At 46.5% G+C, this 18,507-nt stretch overlaps 1 protein-coding gene across 7 annotated transcripts in view; it reads right to left on the bottom strand.

Annotated features, from left to right (window-relative positions):
- ACSL6 (acyl-CoA synthetase long chain family member 6) overlaps window positions 1–18,507 on the bottom strand; it is a 415,322-nt gene that overhangs the window by 185,356 nt on the left and 211,459 nt on the right. For all 7 annotated transcript variants that reach the window (XM_063928196.1, XM_063928197.1, XM_063928198.1 and 4 more), the window contains exon 2: window positions 1,640–1,860. In XM_063928196.1, coding sequence (XP_063784266.1) covers window positions 1,640–1,860 — 221 coding nt within the window. The remainder of the gene's footprint in view (window positions 1–1,639; window positions 1,861–18,507) is intronic.

Here is an 18,507-nt window from a genome sequence, read left to right as displayed (position 1 = left end):
AAATGAAAGTTCACATATAACCATTAAAAAAAGTATTTAACTCCCCTGGGCACTTTTCTGAAAATGAATACAGAAACTACGGTGTAGTTCCTCCTAGCAACCCTTACCTCCCACCACCCAAAAAAGGGCATGATCTCAGGGTTAGGGGGTGTGGCCTTGTGGCACGTATACCATTGTCCCCACTTTGAGCGTGCCCAGCGATCACAGAGCAGCTGGGCTGCCCCAGGCTCTCCTCCCTTAGGGATCACTTGCTGCTTTGCTGTGCAGAGCAGAGTTTCCACCCAGCTTTCAGGACAGTGCAGCCCACAGGTGGGACAGTGTACAAAAAATGGGACTGTCCCGCTAAAATCGGAACGGTTGGGAGGTATGCAACTATTAAGGTGTTTTCTATTATCTTCTTAAAAATAATAGCTATAATCTGGTCTCTGTAGACAGATATTTAATTAATATTCCCAGCAATATTATCTTTACCTTAGGTCCTAATTTACTAAAAACAGGTACTGAACTGCACATAATGTCAGTTACTCCTAAACCATATACCTGGCACCATCACATCAGTTACGACCATGCCAAGCTGAGCAAACGATACAACCAGACAGAAATGCTCAATTTTAATAAATTCATGTTGGAAAAGTTTTACATGGATGTTCTTGACCTAATTCAATCATAAAAGAACTGACATTTTCTGAGCAGTTTTTGGAAACAATATTAGGCAGCTAAGTGGTTAGTATATTGCAAACAGATTCTCCATTTCCCAATGCAAATCCTTCCTCAGCGGGGAGCCCATGGCTGCTCATCTAATAGAACAATCTGGTCCAATAAAAGTACCTGCCCATTCATTCTAGAAACCATAATAGCAAATTAAAAAGATGCTCTCTCCCTGACGGAGATAAACACACCCTGTTTATAACTGGGCATTGGGATTCTAAATTAATTCCTATAAAAAAGGTATTAACACATGTAAATACTCCATAATGAAACTTCTGAACGGAATAGAATGTCTCTGTCTCTCTCTCTGAGAAGATACAAATACAACTTAAATGTGTGTGAAAGCGCTGGCTGGCTGGATTCATGGTAAAATGCATATACGCATATATATATATATATATATATATAATGTACACTATATTGTTATACATGAGGTTATTCTGAGTCAGTGCAATGCTGATGTTGACTTGGAGGCACAGGCATCTTAATCCCTAAAAAGTGGCACTAGGCATGCAGTCCATGGCACACACACACAGAGTCACAGGGCCGATTGACTGTATTAGGCATTCCTGGATGGTGACTGAGAGTTGGCTATACAGACATATGAATATACTCATTCTTATGGGCGTATTATAGGAGTGCTGCAGGAGTAGTTTCAGATTCAGGTGCTTAATCGCATACATTGGAGCTCATACTATACTGCACCTAGCATGGGCTGGTGCAGGTCCTGATGATGCTTTCCATGGTTGCTACTGAAGCTGCTCAAAGCGGATGTTCCAGCCCTTCTGCATTCAAATACAAGAGCTGGTACACTGACTACAGCAAAATACACTAATGCGGTTACAGCAGAGTCTGACTCCGAATCAGCCACATAGTACGGTCACAAGTGAATATACTATAGAACCCTGTATATAGAACATGCATTGTTTACCTCTACTTCTTCTGACTGCATTAGGAGGTTGCATGGTGGTTTGACGGCTTTGGGTCGACTGGCGAACCAGTACGCGATGACTGCAGCAAAGGCACCTAATCCCACAAATGTGGCTGCTGGAACACCGTGGAAGAATCTGCTAAAGTCATCAAACTCCAGTAGCCTCAAACTCCGCAAGATTTCCTGTGCCTGCATCTTCTCCAGTATGGATATGGCAAACTCTGTAGGATTTAAGAAAACAGTAACATAAATAATGACAGACAGGACAGATCAGCCTCCCAGACATCACCATAAACACAATGAAAGGAGAATTGTGCTAACATAGGAAAAAGGTAACCACATTTCAAATTCCAATGTATATGTATGCCATAAAAGCTTTTGACATTTAGATTGTTTTAATTTACATGTCCCTAATGATAAAAATCCATTGGTGCTGATGCAGAGTTGAATTGCTCTTAGTTTGTGTGCATGAAACTAGTGTGCATCCGCAATATGAATCACTGTGTCTGGAGTACCCATAGCCTTATGCTTGGCTCCAAACCCCTCACCATCATCCGTGTGCACTGCCTTAGCCTTATCTCTGGTGACATGATACGCCTGAGAAGTGGCGTTATAATGACTAAGCACAACTCTGCGTAGCCTGCAACACATCGTCATGACCTCTCTGAACCTAACCTACATGAGAATGTTCCTGCACCAGCAATTGTGAATGGATTCTGGTTGTGTATAGCTCTGCATAGTCCATACTTACACATGGGGGTAATTCAGACCTGATAGATGGGCAGCGATTTTTGCTGTCCTGCGATCAGATACTCGCTGCCTACAGAGGGAGTGTATTTTAGCTGTGCAAGTGTGCGATCGTGTGTGTAGCAGAACTGCACAAACTGATTTTGTGCAGTCTCCGCGCAGCCCAGGATTTACTCAGCCGCTGAGATCACATCAGGCTGATCAGAGCCGGATTTGACGTCAGACACCCTCCCTTCAAACGCTTGGTCCCGTCTGAGGTTTTCCTGACACTCCCTGAAAACGCTCAGTTGCCACCCACAAATGCCCTCTTCCTGTCAATCTCCCTGCAAACGCCCGTGCGAATGGATTCTTCGCACAAACCCATCGCTGACTGGCGATCGCCATTGCTGCGGTCTGTCGTGCCTACGCATTGCGGTGCATACGCAATACAGACCTGATCGCCCGCTATGCAAAAATGCACAGCAGCGATGAGGTCTGAATTACCCCCAAGGTTCTGCCATATAAACAGAGCAAAATCATGCACGATTCACTCTGCAGTCGGACTTATGTTCAAGCCTGCATCAGTCCCATTAAGTTTCTGAAGCCTAATATTACAGGTAATGAGTATAATAAGACATACATAAAAAAAAGAGGATACAAGTACTCCTACAACATTACTTTAGCCACAATTTTGCAATGTATTGACTTTATAAAAATCACCCTTTTAAAACTTGCCACAAACTGCAGAAAATATACAGAAATTGGTAGTTTGTAATAAATAAACCCCTAAACATCACAATTCTGCATTCTGCAGTTCAGGATAAACTAAAAATGCAGATTATGAGCGCAGCTAATATCACGTGGTTACAGCCCCAGTTAGCCGCAGCCACCACCCCACATCCTGATTCTGTACTCCGACATGTTGGGAGGTATGCTTCTCATCACACAGTCATATCTGTGACATTACAAAGTATGCATAAGACAGCGGTCACAAGTACAGAATATGCTTCTAGCTTTTCACAAAAACAAAACTATAACTGAATATGATAACATTCTTTATTTTATTGTATATTAGTGATGTGCACCGGAAATTTTTCGGGTTTTATGTTTTGGTTTTGGATTCGGTTCCACGGCCGTGTTTTGGATTTGGACGCATTTTGGCAAAACCTCCCTGAAAATTTTTTGTCGGATTCGGGTGTGTTTTGGATTCGGTTGTTTTTTTTTCAAAAACCCTCAAAAACAGCTTAAATCATAGAATTTGGGTGTAATTTTGATCCTATAGTATTATTAACCCCAATAACCATAATTTCCACTCATTTCCAGTCTATTCTGAACACCTCACAATATTATTTTTAGTCCTAAAATTTGCACCGAGGTCGCTGGATGGCTAAGCTAAGCGACCCAAGTGGCCGACACAAACACCTGGCCAATCTAGGAGTGGCACTGCAGTGTCAGGCAGGATGGCAGATTTAAAAAATAGTCCCCAAACAGCACATGATGCAAAGAAAAAAAGAGGTGCAATGAGGTAGCTGTGTGACTAAGCTAAGCGACCCAAGTGGCCGACACAAACACCTGGCCCATCTAGGAGTGGCACTGCAGTGTCAAGGCCCGTACACACTGGTCGATATATCGGGCGTTCTCTTGAACGGCCGATATATTGCGGGACCGTCGGCCAGTGTGTACGGCCGATAAATCTGTGAACTCCGTCGTTCACAGACGTATCACGTCAGACGCGCAGCACAGCCGACGGCCAATATATCTACCGATATATTGGCGCGTCGCTGTGTGTGTACGGGGCGGTCGGCCGACCGCCCGTACACATGCTGCGGCGGCCGGCGGTGATTGACAGCTGAACTGTCAGTTCATGACGTCAGTCCCCGACGGATCGGGCAGTGTGTATGTACAGCACACTGCCCGATCCGTCCATAGATATATCTGCAGATCAATTGATCTGCAGATATATCTATTAGTGTGTACCCACCTTCAGACAGGATGGCAGATTTAAAAAATAGTCTCTAAACAGCACATGATGCAAAGAAAGAAAAGGTGCAATGAGGTAGCTGTGTGACTAAGCTAAGCTACCCAAGTGGCTGACAAAAACACCTGGCCCATCTAGGAATGGCACTGCAGTTTTCTAGCGAGAGGATGAGTGCTTCCATCCTCATGTGAATCTGAACCACTAGCCATGAACATAGGCCAGGGCCTCAGCCGTTCCTTGCCACTCTGTGTCGTAAATGGCATATTGGCAAGTTTACGCTTCTCATCAGACGCTTTTAATTTTGATTTTTGGGTCATTTTACTGAACTTTTGTAGTATACTTGACGACACAGAGGTAGAGCAGTGGACTACTGTACCGTACTGCTATATATTATATACTGGTGGTCAGCAAAATTCTGCACTGTCCTCCTACTATATATACTGCGCACAACTAAAATGCACCACAGGTATGGATGGATAGTATACTTGACGACACAGAGGTAGGTAGAGCAGTGGCCTACTGTACCGTACTGCTATATATTATATACTGGTGGTAAGCAAAATTCTGCACTGTCCTCCTACTATATATACTGAGTACAACTAAAATGCACCACAGGTATGGATGGATAGTATACTTGACGACACAGAGGTAGGTAGAGCAGTGGCCTACTGTACCGTACTGCTATATATTATATACTGGTGGTCAGCAAAATTCTGCACTGTCCTCCTACTATATATACTGCGCACAACTAAAATGCACCACAGGTATGGATGGATAGTATACTTGACGACATAGAGGTAGGTAGAGCAGTGGCCTACTGTACCGTACTGCTATATATTATATACTGGTGGTCAGCATAATTCTGCACTGTCCTCCTACTATATATACTGAAGACAACTAAAATGCACTACAGGTATGGATGGATAGTATACTTGACGACACAGAGGTAGGTAGAGCAGTGGACTACTGTACCGTACTGCTATATATTATATACTGGTGGTCAGCAAAATTCTGCACTGTCCTCCTACTATATATACTGCGCACAACTAAAATGCACCACAGGTATGGATGGATAGTATACTTGACGACATAGAGGTAGGTAGAGCAGTGGCCTACTGTACCGTACTGCTATATATTATATACTGGTGGTCAGCATAATTCTGCACTGTCCTCCTACTATATATACTGAAGACAACTAAAATGCACTACAGGTATGGATGGATAGTATACTTGACGACACAGAGGTAGGTAGAGCAGTGGACTACTGTACCGTACTGCTATATATTATATACTGGTGGTCAGCAAAATTCTGCACTGTCCTCCTACTATATAATACTGCGCACAACTAACATGCAGCACAGGGATGGATGCATAGTATACTTGACGACACAGAGGTAGAGCAATGGACTACTGTACCGTACTGCTATATAATACTGGTGGTCACTGGTCAGCAAAATTCTGCACTGTCCTCCTACTATATACTACAATGCAGCACAGATATGGAGCGTTTTTCAGGCAGAGAACGTAGATATTTTCAGCACACTTAGCACAGATATTTGCAAGCACACTGAGCACAGATATTTGCAGGGCACTGAGCACAGATATTTGCAGGACACTGAGCACAGATATTTGCAGCACACTGAGCACAGAAACTGAGAGAACGCTGCACGACCTCTCCCTATCATCTCCAATGCACGAGTGAAAATGGCGGCATCGCTTATAGAATACGAATCTCGCGAGAATCCGACAGCGGGATGATGACGTTCGGGCGCGCTCGGGTTAACCGAGCAAGGCGGGAGGATCCGAGTCTGCCTCAGAACCGTGTAAAATGGGTGAAGTTCGGGGGGGTTCGGATTCCGAGGAACCGAACCCGCTCATCACTATTGTGTATGTGTGATATGTCTATATATGTGAAGTGTAAAAGTCCCTTAATGAGAAACTACCTGCAGTGCCGGAATGTCCTCTGAAAGGTATATAGCTATTATATTGCACTCTTACTCTACTTTCTATCATTTAGAAGAACTAGTGTAATCCATCAATATAACACATCTACTATGTTATAAGTAGCACAAATTCCTAGCATGTAAACATGTATCACGCCTACAATTATACGTCTACTTACTATTATACTGAAAACATAAACCCTATCATTTGCTAGTACAAAGAAATTATATGTGACAGTCTCTTCCCTTTTCACATAATCCTGGTACCAAGCATTGAATTGATAGATAAATTACAATATAGTCTTTGTCTCATGACTCCAGTGCAATCAAAAACCTCTTTGTTAAAATAACATACTGCATTAGATGGCTGTTACCAAAACAACTAGTCATGGACAAAAAAACACAAGTCATCCTTTGATTGCATGCAATTCATTAACCATTTACTTTTCACAATGTTGCAGAATTATCCAGAACAAGGCAATATTTTGGGAATGACAAGTGCACAATGTCTACAACTGTCTAGCAATCAGCTCTACATGCACTTGATGCAGTAGATGCAGTCATTATTGCACTTGATGCAGTAGATGCAGCTCTACATGCACTTGATGCAGTAGATGCAGTCATTCTTGCACTTGATGCAGCTCTACATACACTTGATGCAGTAGATGCAGTCATTTTTGGGCTTATAGAATGACCCGGCTCAAGTTCAGAACATGGGAGCCATGAGCTATCAATTTCACTATGTAATGGGAACAGTATCCCGAAGTGTGGCGAGCAATGCAAGCCCACGAGGGAACAATTTTTAATGTCCTGAACAAGTTTAATTGTGTTCTAAAGTTTAGTTATGCTAATACAGAGGGTCCCATGTTCTGAACTTTAACCGAATGACCCTTCTTAATAGCCCCTCAGAACACAGGGGTGGATGGATAAAGCCGTAAAAAGATTGAAGAAGTGAGCTAGCGGAGAAGTTGCCCATGGCAACCAATCAGCTTTGAGGTAGCATTTATATAGTGCATTCTATCAAATTATACATAGCAGCTGATTGGTTGCCATGGGCAACTTCTCCACTGGATCACTTCTTCATTCTTGTCACTGCTTCATACATCTACCCCATAGTTAGTGATTGTTGAGAAACTGCAAGAGACTTTGATGTGTAATTGCACAGGAGGGACAGCAGGTGGAGCGGTCGTATATGTGTTATGTGTTTTACAGTCTGTGTTCTGAAGGTGACATGAAGGAGAGAGATGGTAGATGCTAGATTCAAGTGGCCTAAGGGACCTTTTACGTCAGGGGAGGAGGCACGACACAAGGGGGAGGAGCTAGGCCAGCGGGATAGTTCCTCTACTATCCACGCCACCAACTATTACCTTTAGTAATCAGGTGGCGAGCGAAGCGGAGTGGAGCGAGCCACCTAGATCGAAGCATGGCGAGCGTACTTTTCGGGTACCCTGTTCAGCCGTAGCTCCTCCCCCTGGTGGCGTGGCTTCTCCCCTAGTGACATCAGAAGGTCCCTTCTCCCACTCCGATTTAGAACCAACCGGAGAGAGATGGAGCATGCAGTGATTGCTGCTCATGCACAGTTATCCTGTTCTGATTATCAGTTTGTATTATGATCGGTTCCAGTTTCATTATATAAACAGGTTATACCACAAAGAGCTTTCCGGTGTGTGCCTACTGATTGAAACATATCTCATAAGGTGACCCTGACTGCGTGGGTAAAAGCACTCAAATACCAACAGTGATCACCCCAAACAGCCATGCCTTCTGTCATCTGATAATGACTTTGGGACTGCATAGTACACCTGTAATAGATGATCTAATGTATTTCTGTGATGCACAAAGCGGCTGAGGCACAGCATAATCCCTCCTGTGGTGCTGTAGGTACTCCTAGGTTTTCCACAGCAGTGCATAGAACAAGATTTCATTTTAGGGAAATGAATAAAATGAGCTAACGTTCTGGAGGGGCTGTCTATGCTGTATGGAATGACAACCTACAGCCATTAGAGTTATTATGTACTAGCTCAGTACTGGTGGACGGGTGGTATTCTGTATGCCGGCTGTTGGGATCCCGGCGCTCAGTATACCTGGTGGACAGCTTCTGATATGTTTAAATGAAGTAATTTTGCTCCTTCCAGTTGCACATCGAAGAGAAGTGTGCTTTTAGGTGTATTTTAGACAGGTAAAAAAACAAAAAGAAAACAATACCCCATTATTTTTAAGATTATTTTAAGCCATGACTGAGGCTAAACTCAGAAGTATTGTAGGAGGGAAATAGAAAAGGTCAGTCTAAGATGTGAGGTCATGGGGGGTATTCAGAGTTTCAGCAAACCAAAAAAGCACACTAATGGGCAAACCATGTTGCACTGGTTGCAGGTGGGGCAGATATAACGTGCAGAGAGAGTTAAGGGGGGTACACACGGACCGATGTTCACTTAATTTCTAAGCAACCTGACTAGATTGCTTAGAAATTAAGACCACATCGCTCCATGTGTAGGGATGCCGGCGACAGCGCGTCGCTATCGCCAGCTCTAGATTGGGCATGCATGCCCAATCTAGTGAGATCACCTCATTTCACAGCTGGGTGAAATGAGCGGTCCCCCCCCCCCCCCCCCCCCTCAGCACACATCGTGCTGTGCTGAGCGGGGGAAGAGATGTGTGCTCAGCGGTCTGTGATAGATCTGTGTACCTCACAGTAGATTTGGGTGGGATGTGTTCAAACTGAAATTGCAGTGTAAAAATAAAGCAGCCAGTATTTACCCTGCACAGAAAATAAGATTTTACTTACCGATAAATCTATTTCTCGTAGTCCGTAGTGGATGCTGGGGACTCCGTCAGGACCATGGGGAATAGCGGCTCCGCAGGAGACAGGGCACAAAACTAAAGCTTTAGGATCAGGTGGTGTGTACTGGCTCCTCCCCCTATGACCCTCCTCCAAGCCTCAGTTAGGATACTGTGCCCGGACGAGCGTACACAATAAGGAAGGATATTGAATCCCGGGTAAGACTCATACCAGCCACACCAATCACACCGTATAACTTGTGATCTAAACCCAGTTAACAGTATGACAAACGTAGGAGCCTCTGAACAGACGGCTCACAACAAATAACAACCCGATTTTTTTGTAACAATAACTATGTACAAGTATTGCAGACAATCCGCACTTGGGATGGGCGCCCAGCATCCACTACGGACTACGAGAAATAGATTTATCGGTAAGTAAAATCTTATTTTCTCTGACGTCCTAAGTGGATGCTGGGGACTCCGTCAGGACCATGGGGATTATACCAAAGCTCCCAAACGGGCGGGAGAGTGCGGATGACTCTGCAGCACCGAATGAGAGAACTCCAGGTCCTCTTTAGCCAGGGTATCAAATTTGTAGAATTTTACAAACGTGTTCTCCCCCGACCACGTAGCTGCTCGGCAGAGTTGTAATGCCGAGACCCCTCGGGCAGCCGCCCAGGATGAGCCCACCTTCCTTGTGGAATGGGCCTTGACAGATTTATGCTGTGGCAGGCCTGCCACAGAATGTGCAAGTTGAATTGTGCTACAAATCCAACGAGCAATCGTCTGCTTAGAAGCAGGAGCACCCAGCTTGTTGGGTGCATACAGTATAAACAGCGAGTCAGATTTTCTGACTCCAGCCGTCCTTGAAATGTATATTTTCAATGCCCTGACAACGTCCAGCAACTTGGAATCTTCCAAATCGCTAGTAGCCGCAGGCACCACAATAGGCTGGTTCAGGTGAAACGCTGACACCACCTTAGGCAGAAACTGAGGACGCGTCCGCAGTTCTGCCCTGTCCGAATGGAAAATCAGATATGGGCTCTTATACGATAAAGCCGCCAATTCTGATACTCTCCTGGCTGAAGCCAGGGCCAGTAGCATGGTTACTTTCCATGTAAGATATTTCAAATCCACCGATTTGAGTGGCTCAAACCAATGGGATTTGAGAAAATCCAAAACTACATTCAGGTCCCACGGAGCCACTGGGGGCACAACCGGGGGCTGTATATGTAGTACTCCTTTTACAAAAGTCTGGACTTCAGGAACTGAAGCCAATTCTTTCTGGAAGAAAATCGACAGGGCCGAAATTTGAACCTTAATGGACCCCAATTTGAGGCCCATAGACAATCCTGTTTGCAGGAAATGTAGGAATCGACCCAGTTGAAATTCCTCCGTGGGGGCCTTCCTGGCCTCACACCGCGCAACATATTTTCTCCAAATGCGGTGATAATGTTGTGCAGTCACCTCCTTCCTGGCTTTAACCAGTGTAGGAATGACCTCTTCTGGAATGCCTTTTTCCTTTAGAATTCGGCGTTCAACCGCCATGCCGTCAAACGCAGCCACGGTAAGTCTTGGAATAGACACGGTCCCTGCTGAATCAGGTCCCGTCTTAGAGGTAGAGGCCACGGATTTTCCGTGAGCATCTCCTGAAGTTCCGGGTACCAAGTTCTTCTTGGCCAATCCGGAGCCACGAGTATCGTTCTTACTCCCCTTTGCCGTATAATTCTCAGTACTTTGGGTATGAGAGGCAGAGGAGGAAACACATACACTGACTGGTACACCCACGGTGTTACCAGAGCGTCCACAGCTATTGCCTGAGGGTCTCTTGACCTGGCGCAATACCTGTCCAGTTTTTTGTTGAGGCGAGACGCCATCATATCCACCTTTGGTTTTTCCCAACGGTTCACAATCATGTGGAAGACTTCTGGATGAAGTCCCCACTCTCCCGGGTGTAGATCGTGTCTGCTGAGGAAGTCTGCTTCCCAGTTGTCTACTCCCGGAATGAACACTGCTGACAGTGCTATCACATGATCTTCCGCCCAGCGAAGGATCCTTGCAGCTTCTGCCATTGCTCTCCTGCTTCTTGTGCCGCCCTGTCTGTTTACGTGGGCGACTGCCGTGATGTTGTCCGACTGGATCAACACCGGCTGACCCTGAAGCAGGGGTTTTGCCAGGCTTAGAGCATTGTAAATTGCTCCTAGCTCCAGTATATTTATATGAAGAGACATCTCCAGGCTTGACCATACTCCCTGGAAGTTTCTTCCCTGTGTGACCGCTCCCCAGCCTCTCAGACTGGCATCCGTGGTCACCAGGACCCAGTCCTGTATGCCGAATCTGCGGCCCTCTAACAGATGAGCACTCTGCAACCACCACAGAAGAGACACCCTTGTCCGTGTCGATAAGGTTATCCGCTGATGCATCTGCAGATGCGATCCGGACCATTTGTCCAGCAGATCCCACTGAAAAGTTCGTGCGTGGAATCTGCCGAATGGAATTGCTTCGTAAGAAGCCACCATCTTTCCCAGGACTCTTGTGCATTGATGCACAGACACTTTTCCTGGTTTTAGGAGGTTCCTGACAAGTTCGGATAACTCCTTGGCTTTCTCCTCCGGAAGAAACACCTTTTTCTGAACCGTGTCCAGAATCATTCCCAGGAACAGCAGACGTGTTGTCGGGGTCAACGGAGATTTTGGAAAATTCAGAATCCACCCGTGTTGTTGCAGCACTACTTGGGTTAGTGCTACTCCGTCCTCCAGCTGTTCTCTGGACCTTGCCCTTATCAGGAGATCGTCCAAGTAAGGGATAATTAATACGCCTCTTCTTCGCAGAAGAATCATCATTTCGGCCATTACCTTGGTAAAGACCCGAGGTGCCGTGGACAATCCAAACGGCAGCGTCTGAAACTGATAATGACAGTTTTGCACCACGAACCTGAGGTACCCTTGATGTGAAGGGCAAATTGGGACATGCAGGTAAGCATCCTTTATGTCCAGGGACACCATAAAGTCCCCTTCTTCCAGATTCGCTATCACTGCTCTGAGTGATTCCATCTTGAACTTGAATTTTTGTATGTACAGGTTCAAAGATTTCAGATTTAGAATAGGTCTTACCGAGCCGTCCGGCTTCGGTACCACAAATAGCGTGGAGTAATACCCCTTTCCCTGTTGTAGGAGGGGTACCTTGACTATCACCTGCTGAGAAAACAGCTTGTGAATGGCTTCCAATACCGTCGCCCTGTCTGAGGGAGACGTTGGCAAATCAGACTTTAGGAACCGGCGAGGGGGAGACTTCTCGAATTCCAACCTGTAACCCTGAGATACTACCTGCAGGATCCAAGGGTCCACCTGTGAGCAAGCCCACTGTGCGCTGAAATTCCTGAGTCGACCCCCCACCGCTCCTGAGTCCGCTTGTACAGCCCCAGCGTCATGCTGAGGGCTTTGCAGAACCCTGGGAGGGCTTCTGTTCCTGGGCAGGGGCTGCTTGCTGCCCTCTCTTACCCCTTCCTCTGCCCCGGGGCAGATATGACTGTCCTTTTGCCCTCTTGTTCTTATAGGACCGAAAGGACTGCGGCTGAAAAGACGGTGTCTTTTTCTGTTGGGAGGGGGTCTGAGGTAAAAAGGTGGATTTTCCGGCAGTTGCCGTGGCCACCAGATCCGATAGACCTACGCCAAATAATTCCTCCCCTTTATACGGCAATACTTCCATATGTCGTTTGGAATCCGCATCACCTGACCACTGTCGCGTCCATAAACTTCTTCTGGCAGATATGGACATCGCACTTACTCTCGATGCCAGAGTGCAAATATCCCTCTGAGCATCTCGCATATAAAGAAAAGCATCCTTTAATTGCTCTATAGTCAATAAAATACTGTCCCTATCCAGGGTATCAATATTTTCAGTCAGGGAATCCGACCAGACCACCCCAGCACTGCACATCCAGGCTGAGGCGATGGCTGGTCGCAGTATAACACCAGTATGTGTGTATATACTCTTTAGGGTAGTTTCCAGCCTCCTATCAGCTGGATCCTTGAGGGCGGCCGTATCAGGAGACGGTAACGCCACTTGTTTTAATAAGCGTGTGAGCGCCTTATCCACCCTAGGGGGTGTTTCCCAGCGCGCCCTAACCTCTGGCGGGAAAGGGTATAATGCCAATAACTTTTTTGAAATTAGCACTTTTCTATCTGGGTTAACCCACGCTTCATCACATACATCATTCAATTCCTCTGATTCAGGAAAAACTACAGGTAGTTTTTTCACCCCCCACATAATACCCCTTTTTGTGGTACTTGCAGTATCAGAGATATGCAAAGCCTCCTTCATTGCCGTGATCATATAACGTGTGGCTCTACTTGAAAATACGTTTGTTCCTTCACCGTCGACACTAGATTCAGTGTCCGTGTCTGGGTCTGTGTCGACCGACTGAGGTAAAGGGCGTTTTACAGCCCCTGACGGTGTCTGAGACGCCTGGGCAGGTACCAACTGGTTTTCCGGCCGTCTCATGTCGTCAACTGATTTTTGTAATGTGCTGACATTATCACGTAATTCCATAAACAAAGCCATCCATTCCGGTGTCGACTCCCTGGGGGGTGACATCACCATTACCGGCAATTGCTCTGCCTCCACACCAACATCGTCCTCATACATGTCGACACACACGTACCGACACACAGCAGACACACAGGGAATGCTCTTATCGAAGACAGGACCCCACTAGCCCTTTGGGGAGACAGAGGGAGAGTTTGCCAGCACACACCCAAGCGCTATAATATATATGGGAACAACCTTATATAAGTGTTGTATCCTTATAGCAGCTTAAATATATAAAATATCGCCATAAAATGTGCCCCCCCTCTCTGTTTTACCCTGTTTCTGTAGTGCAGTGCAGGGGAGAGTGCTGGGAGCCTTCCTCACAGCGGAGCTGAGCAGGAAAATGGCGCTGTGTGCTGAGGAGAATAAGCCCCGCCCCCTATTCCGGCGGGCTTTTCTCCCGTAGTTTGTAATATCTGGCAGGGGTTAAATACATCCATATAGCCTCAAGGGCTATATGTGATGTATTTTTTAGCCATAAAAGGTATTTACATTGCTGCCCAGGGCGCCCCCAGCAGCGCCCTGCACCCTCCGTGACCGTTGGTGAGAAGTGTGTGACAAACAATGGCGCACAGCTGCAGTGCTGTGCGCTACCTTCAAGAAGACTGAAGAGCCTTCTGCCGCCGGTTTCTGGACCTTCAATCTTCAGCATCTGCAAGGGGGGTCGGCGGCGCGGCTCCGGGACGAACCCCAGGGTGAGACCTGTGTTCCGACTCCCTCTGGAGCTAATGGTGTCCAGTAGCCTAAGAAGCCAATCCATCCTGCACGCAGGTGAGTTGAACTTCTCTCCCCTAAGTCCCTCGATGCAGTGAGCCTGTTGCCAGCAGGACTCACTGAAAATAGTAAACCTAAAAACTTTTTCTAAGCAGCTCCTTAAGAGAGCCACCTAGATTGCACCCTGCTCGGACGGGCACAAAAACCTAACTGAGGCTTGGAGGAGGGTCATAGGGGGAGGAGCCAGTACACACCACCTGATCCTAAAGCTTTAGTTTTGTGCCCTGTCTCCTGCGGAGCCGCTATTCCCCATGGTCCTGACGGAGTCCCCAGCATCCACTTAGGACGTCAGAGAAACAATATAACCCACCCAAACCTAACTCTCTCTGCACATCTGCCCCACCTGCAGTGTAACAGGGTTTTGCTAACATCTCTGAATAACCCCAATAGAGGTTGGGTATGTGGTACTATTCCACAGTGCGCCATTTTAATCTAAACTACGGTCGTAAATTCATCCACAATCACGATTAAAGATAATCTGGTTTGAGTAAAATATTTTTTAATATTGTGTCTTGTACACAGAGGTTCTTAATAAATATGAGTACAGTATGTTTAAATAATAACCAACAACCAATTTGTTTCACTAAAGCTGGGGACACCATAGGCGATATATCGGCCGATATATAGCGAGCCCTTCGTCGGGTGTGTACATCTGTGAACTACGTTATTCAGAGACATATCGCGATGACTGTGTGGCACAGTTGATTAATGATATATCTACAGACACATCGCCGCATCTGGCTGTGTGTATGAGCTATCTCCCGACACCACAGCTGGGCGGGCAAATTAAAATGCCACACCAGCTGCAGGAGGAGAACGACACATAGCGTGGCTATTCAGTAAGTATGTATACTTGCCTGGATCGACCACTCGGTCTATACGTCGGTGGGTCCACCAACATAACTGTGTGGTGTGTGCCCAGCCTTACATTTGAGAAATGGTTCCCATATTTTATAACCTGCAATGTATTATCCACAAAATTCAGTGATGGCTCCAGATATGGGGCTGCAGCATATTCCAAGATTCATATAGGGGAACCACACCTACTGCCACCCCAAACACTGCCAAATATCGCCACCCGGGACTCACAGGCAGTTGATGTGGCTCCCCTACTTGAATTTTGGACTGCGCTGCAGCCCCACCTCTGAAGCCACCATATATTATTCTTGTGACACATCTAGCTTGGTATTGTTACTCCGACTTCTGACATGACAAATGTGTGAGTTTCTGTAAAAAGACACAGAACACCAACATGACTTGAACACTGGGTGTGATCATAATGTACATGTATTGGGTGGTCTTCAGGTTGCCGGTGGCCAGGCTCCCGGCGACCACCATACCAGCACCGGAATCCCAACTGCTGGCATACCGACATCTTTTCTCCCTCTTGGGGGTCCACGACCCCTCTGGAGGGAGAATAGATAGCGTGGCGCACGTAGCGCGCCACCGTGCCTGCAGCGTGGTGAGCGCCTCGAGCCCGCAAGGGGCTCATTTGCGCTCGCTCATCGGTACATATGCCGGCGGTCGGGATTCCGGCGCCGGTATGATGGTCGCCGGGACCCCGACCGCCGGCAAACCATACCACACCCCTTGTATTACTGTCTGTTATACCCCTTTCACACTGCATTGCCGAGTCACACCCAGGATTTTGTACACGGGTCCTTCTCGGTGGTGACCCGCCTGAGAACCCTTTCAGACTGGCAGCTTATTGCCGGGTTGGTGATGTCACCACCGACGCATCCCCAGCCAGCGCTTGGAGGTGACATCATCTCCAAGCGCTGGCTCTTCCTATGGTGTGAACAGGTTTCAGATCGCATCGACCATGGATACCCGTGTTCAGCTCTGCTCACTACCCAGGTTGAAATGACGGGTCGCTCAACCCAGGTAATTTCAACAGGGTGCTTCCACGCTGCACAATATCCCGGGTTGCTGCGCATTTACTTGCAATAACCCAGGATATTTATGGAAGTGTGAAAGGGGTATAAGCTATATGACACTACACCTACCCAACATGACCACTGTACATCATCATAGTGCACTTGGAAACTAAGGACATTTTAGGTAATGTACAATTGGGGTAATTCAGACCTGATCGCTAGGCTGCGTTTTTGCACAGCGGGCGATCAGAGCCAAACTGCGCATGCACCGCAATGCGCAGGCGCGTTGCGCGGGTACAAAGCGGATCGCCGCTCAGCAATGGGTTTGTGCGACTGATCCATTCGCACGGGCGATCGCGAGGAGATTGACAGGAAGAAGGCGTTTGTGGGTGTCAACTGACCGTTTTCAGGGAGTGTCTGGAAAAACGCAGGCGTGTCCATGCGTGTGCATGGAGGGTTCCTGACGTCAATTCCGCTCCCAGACAGGCTGATGTGATCGCAGCGGCTGAGTTAGTCCTGGGCTGCGCAGAGACTGCACAAAATCAGTTTGTACAGATCTGCTACACATGCGATCGCACACATGCACAGAGGAAATACACTCCCCCTGTAGGCGGCGAGTATCTGATCGCAGCAGTGCAAAAATCGCTGCCTAGCAATCAGGTCTGAATTACCCCCAATGAGCTCCATAATTGCGATTTAATGCTGATTAGTAAAGCACATTCTGTATATATGGCTAGATCTACAGAGTATGGTCTGAAACATGGCACCTGATAATGACACTGCGTCGGCCCTGATAATCACGCTGTTGTTCAAGCAATTGTAAAATGATGGCTTTGCTGACAGCCTGCAGATCTGCCTCTGAACTACAGCTAGGGCTGTCTTGATGTTTCACATAAAGGGGCTTATTGTCCCCTGCTCACCCCAGCAACTGCCCACGTCCAGTGGAAAATTGGGAGGTGATCACGTGATTTGTGCTGAATTGCATCATCATGACCCGCCCCCTATTTTACAATGTCAGTAATTGCTGGCACTGTATAGCAGGGGGGGGGGGGGGGGGACTGCAATGATGCAATCCTGTCTTTATGCCCCTGGAGCTCCCCCTTTTCAGAAGCAAAACCCCCTGTTGAGCCTACCTGGCTGCTCCCTCCTGGAGCAGCCAGAAAATCTGCGTGTATGCTGCAGAGCCACATTTACTACCTTATGCTAATGCAGGATTCCATAGGGCTAATGCAAGAATCTGTATGGCTGAAAGCGGGAAGCGGCACCGAACACTATTAAGCCATCCACAGCCATGAATGCCATCCGCAGTATCACCACTGTCACCTGACAAATGCTGGGTGCACAAGATAGTCAAAAATAGGCTTCCCATGGTTGTACGCAGACTAAAGAATAGCACGGAACTTAATCTACATGCCCACAGCACTTACATGAGACAAATTTTTCAAGCGTTGCCATAGTTTTACTGCCCAGTTCCCAGTCTGCAACACTCAGAATCGTCCAGAGATGCGCAAAAATGCATAAATACAGTGTTTTCGCATATGACAGCGCAAATACAGGGGGATCAGGGGCTACACGGGGGTGGCTGCAAGGTGATCCTAACAGCATCGCTCACCAGCCTGGGCTGACATGTCTCCCCCTGCTCTCGCCCAGCCAGCAGTGAGTCATGGGCCATTATATGGACAGCACCCTGCTGCTGGCTGATCTTCCTATCCAAAAATGTCACCGTAATTGTGGAATTTTTTTTAAATTATCAAATTATGTAGATAATACCTATTTTGCTAATTAATTCCAGTTCAGTATAATTTTATTAACATATTTGACCATATAATTATACTGAATTTGGTTTTAATAGGTATTTTAATAGGTATATTTATTTACATAATTTGATCTTAAAAAAATCGACAAGATATGGGGGAATTTTTTGAAAAAATATTAGCCATTTTTTAATACCCAGAAACCCCCTGACGGACAGATACCCTTGTGTCTGAATACAATACAACGTTCATAGTTGCTGTGCCCAATTTCCACTGGCATTCCTAGTTTTTATAGATTTGTGCCTGGAACTATGTGTAATTGGAAATATCCCTATTTCTTTACATTCACTAACTATACTAATTATGTAATACCTACAATAAATCCCAACGGTCCTAACTAAAGGCAGGACATTCCCAATTTGAGGCAGACAATTCTGTTCTGCAG

Source organism: Pseudophryne corroboree, chromosome 6 (genome assembly GCF_028390025.1).
Source record: "Pseudophryne corroboree isolate aPseCor3 chromosome 6, aPseCor3.hap2, whole genome shotgun sequence".
Classification (NCBI taxonomy): Eukaryota; Metazoa; Chordata; class Amphibia; order Anura; family Myobatrachidae; genus Pseudophryne; species Pseudophryne corroboree.
The sequence above is the reverse complement of the archived record's forward strand: the minus strand, read 5'-3'. Positions and strand labels throughout refer to the sequence as shown.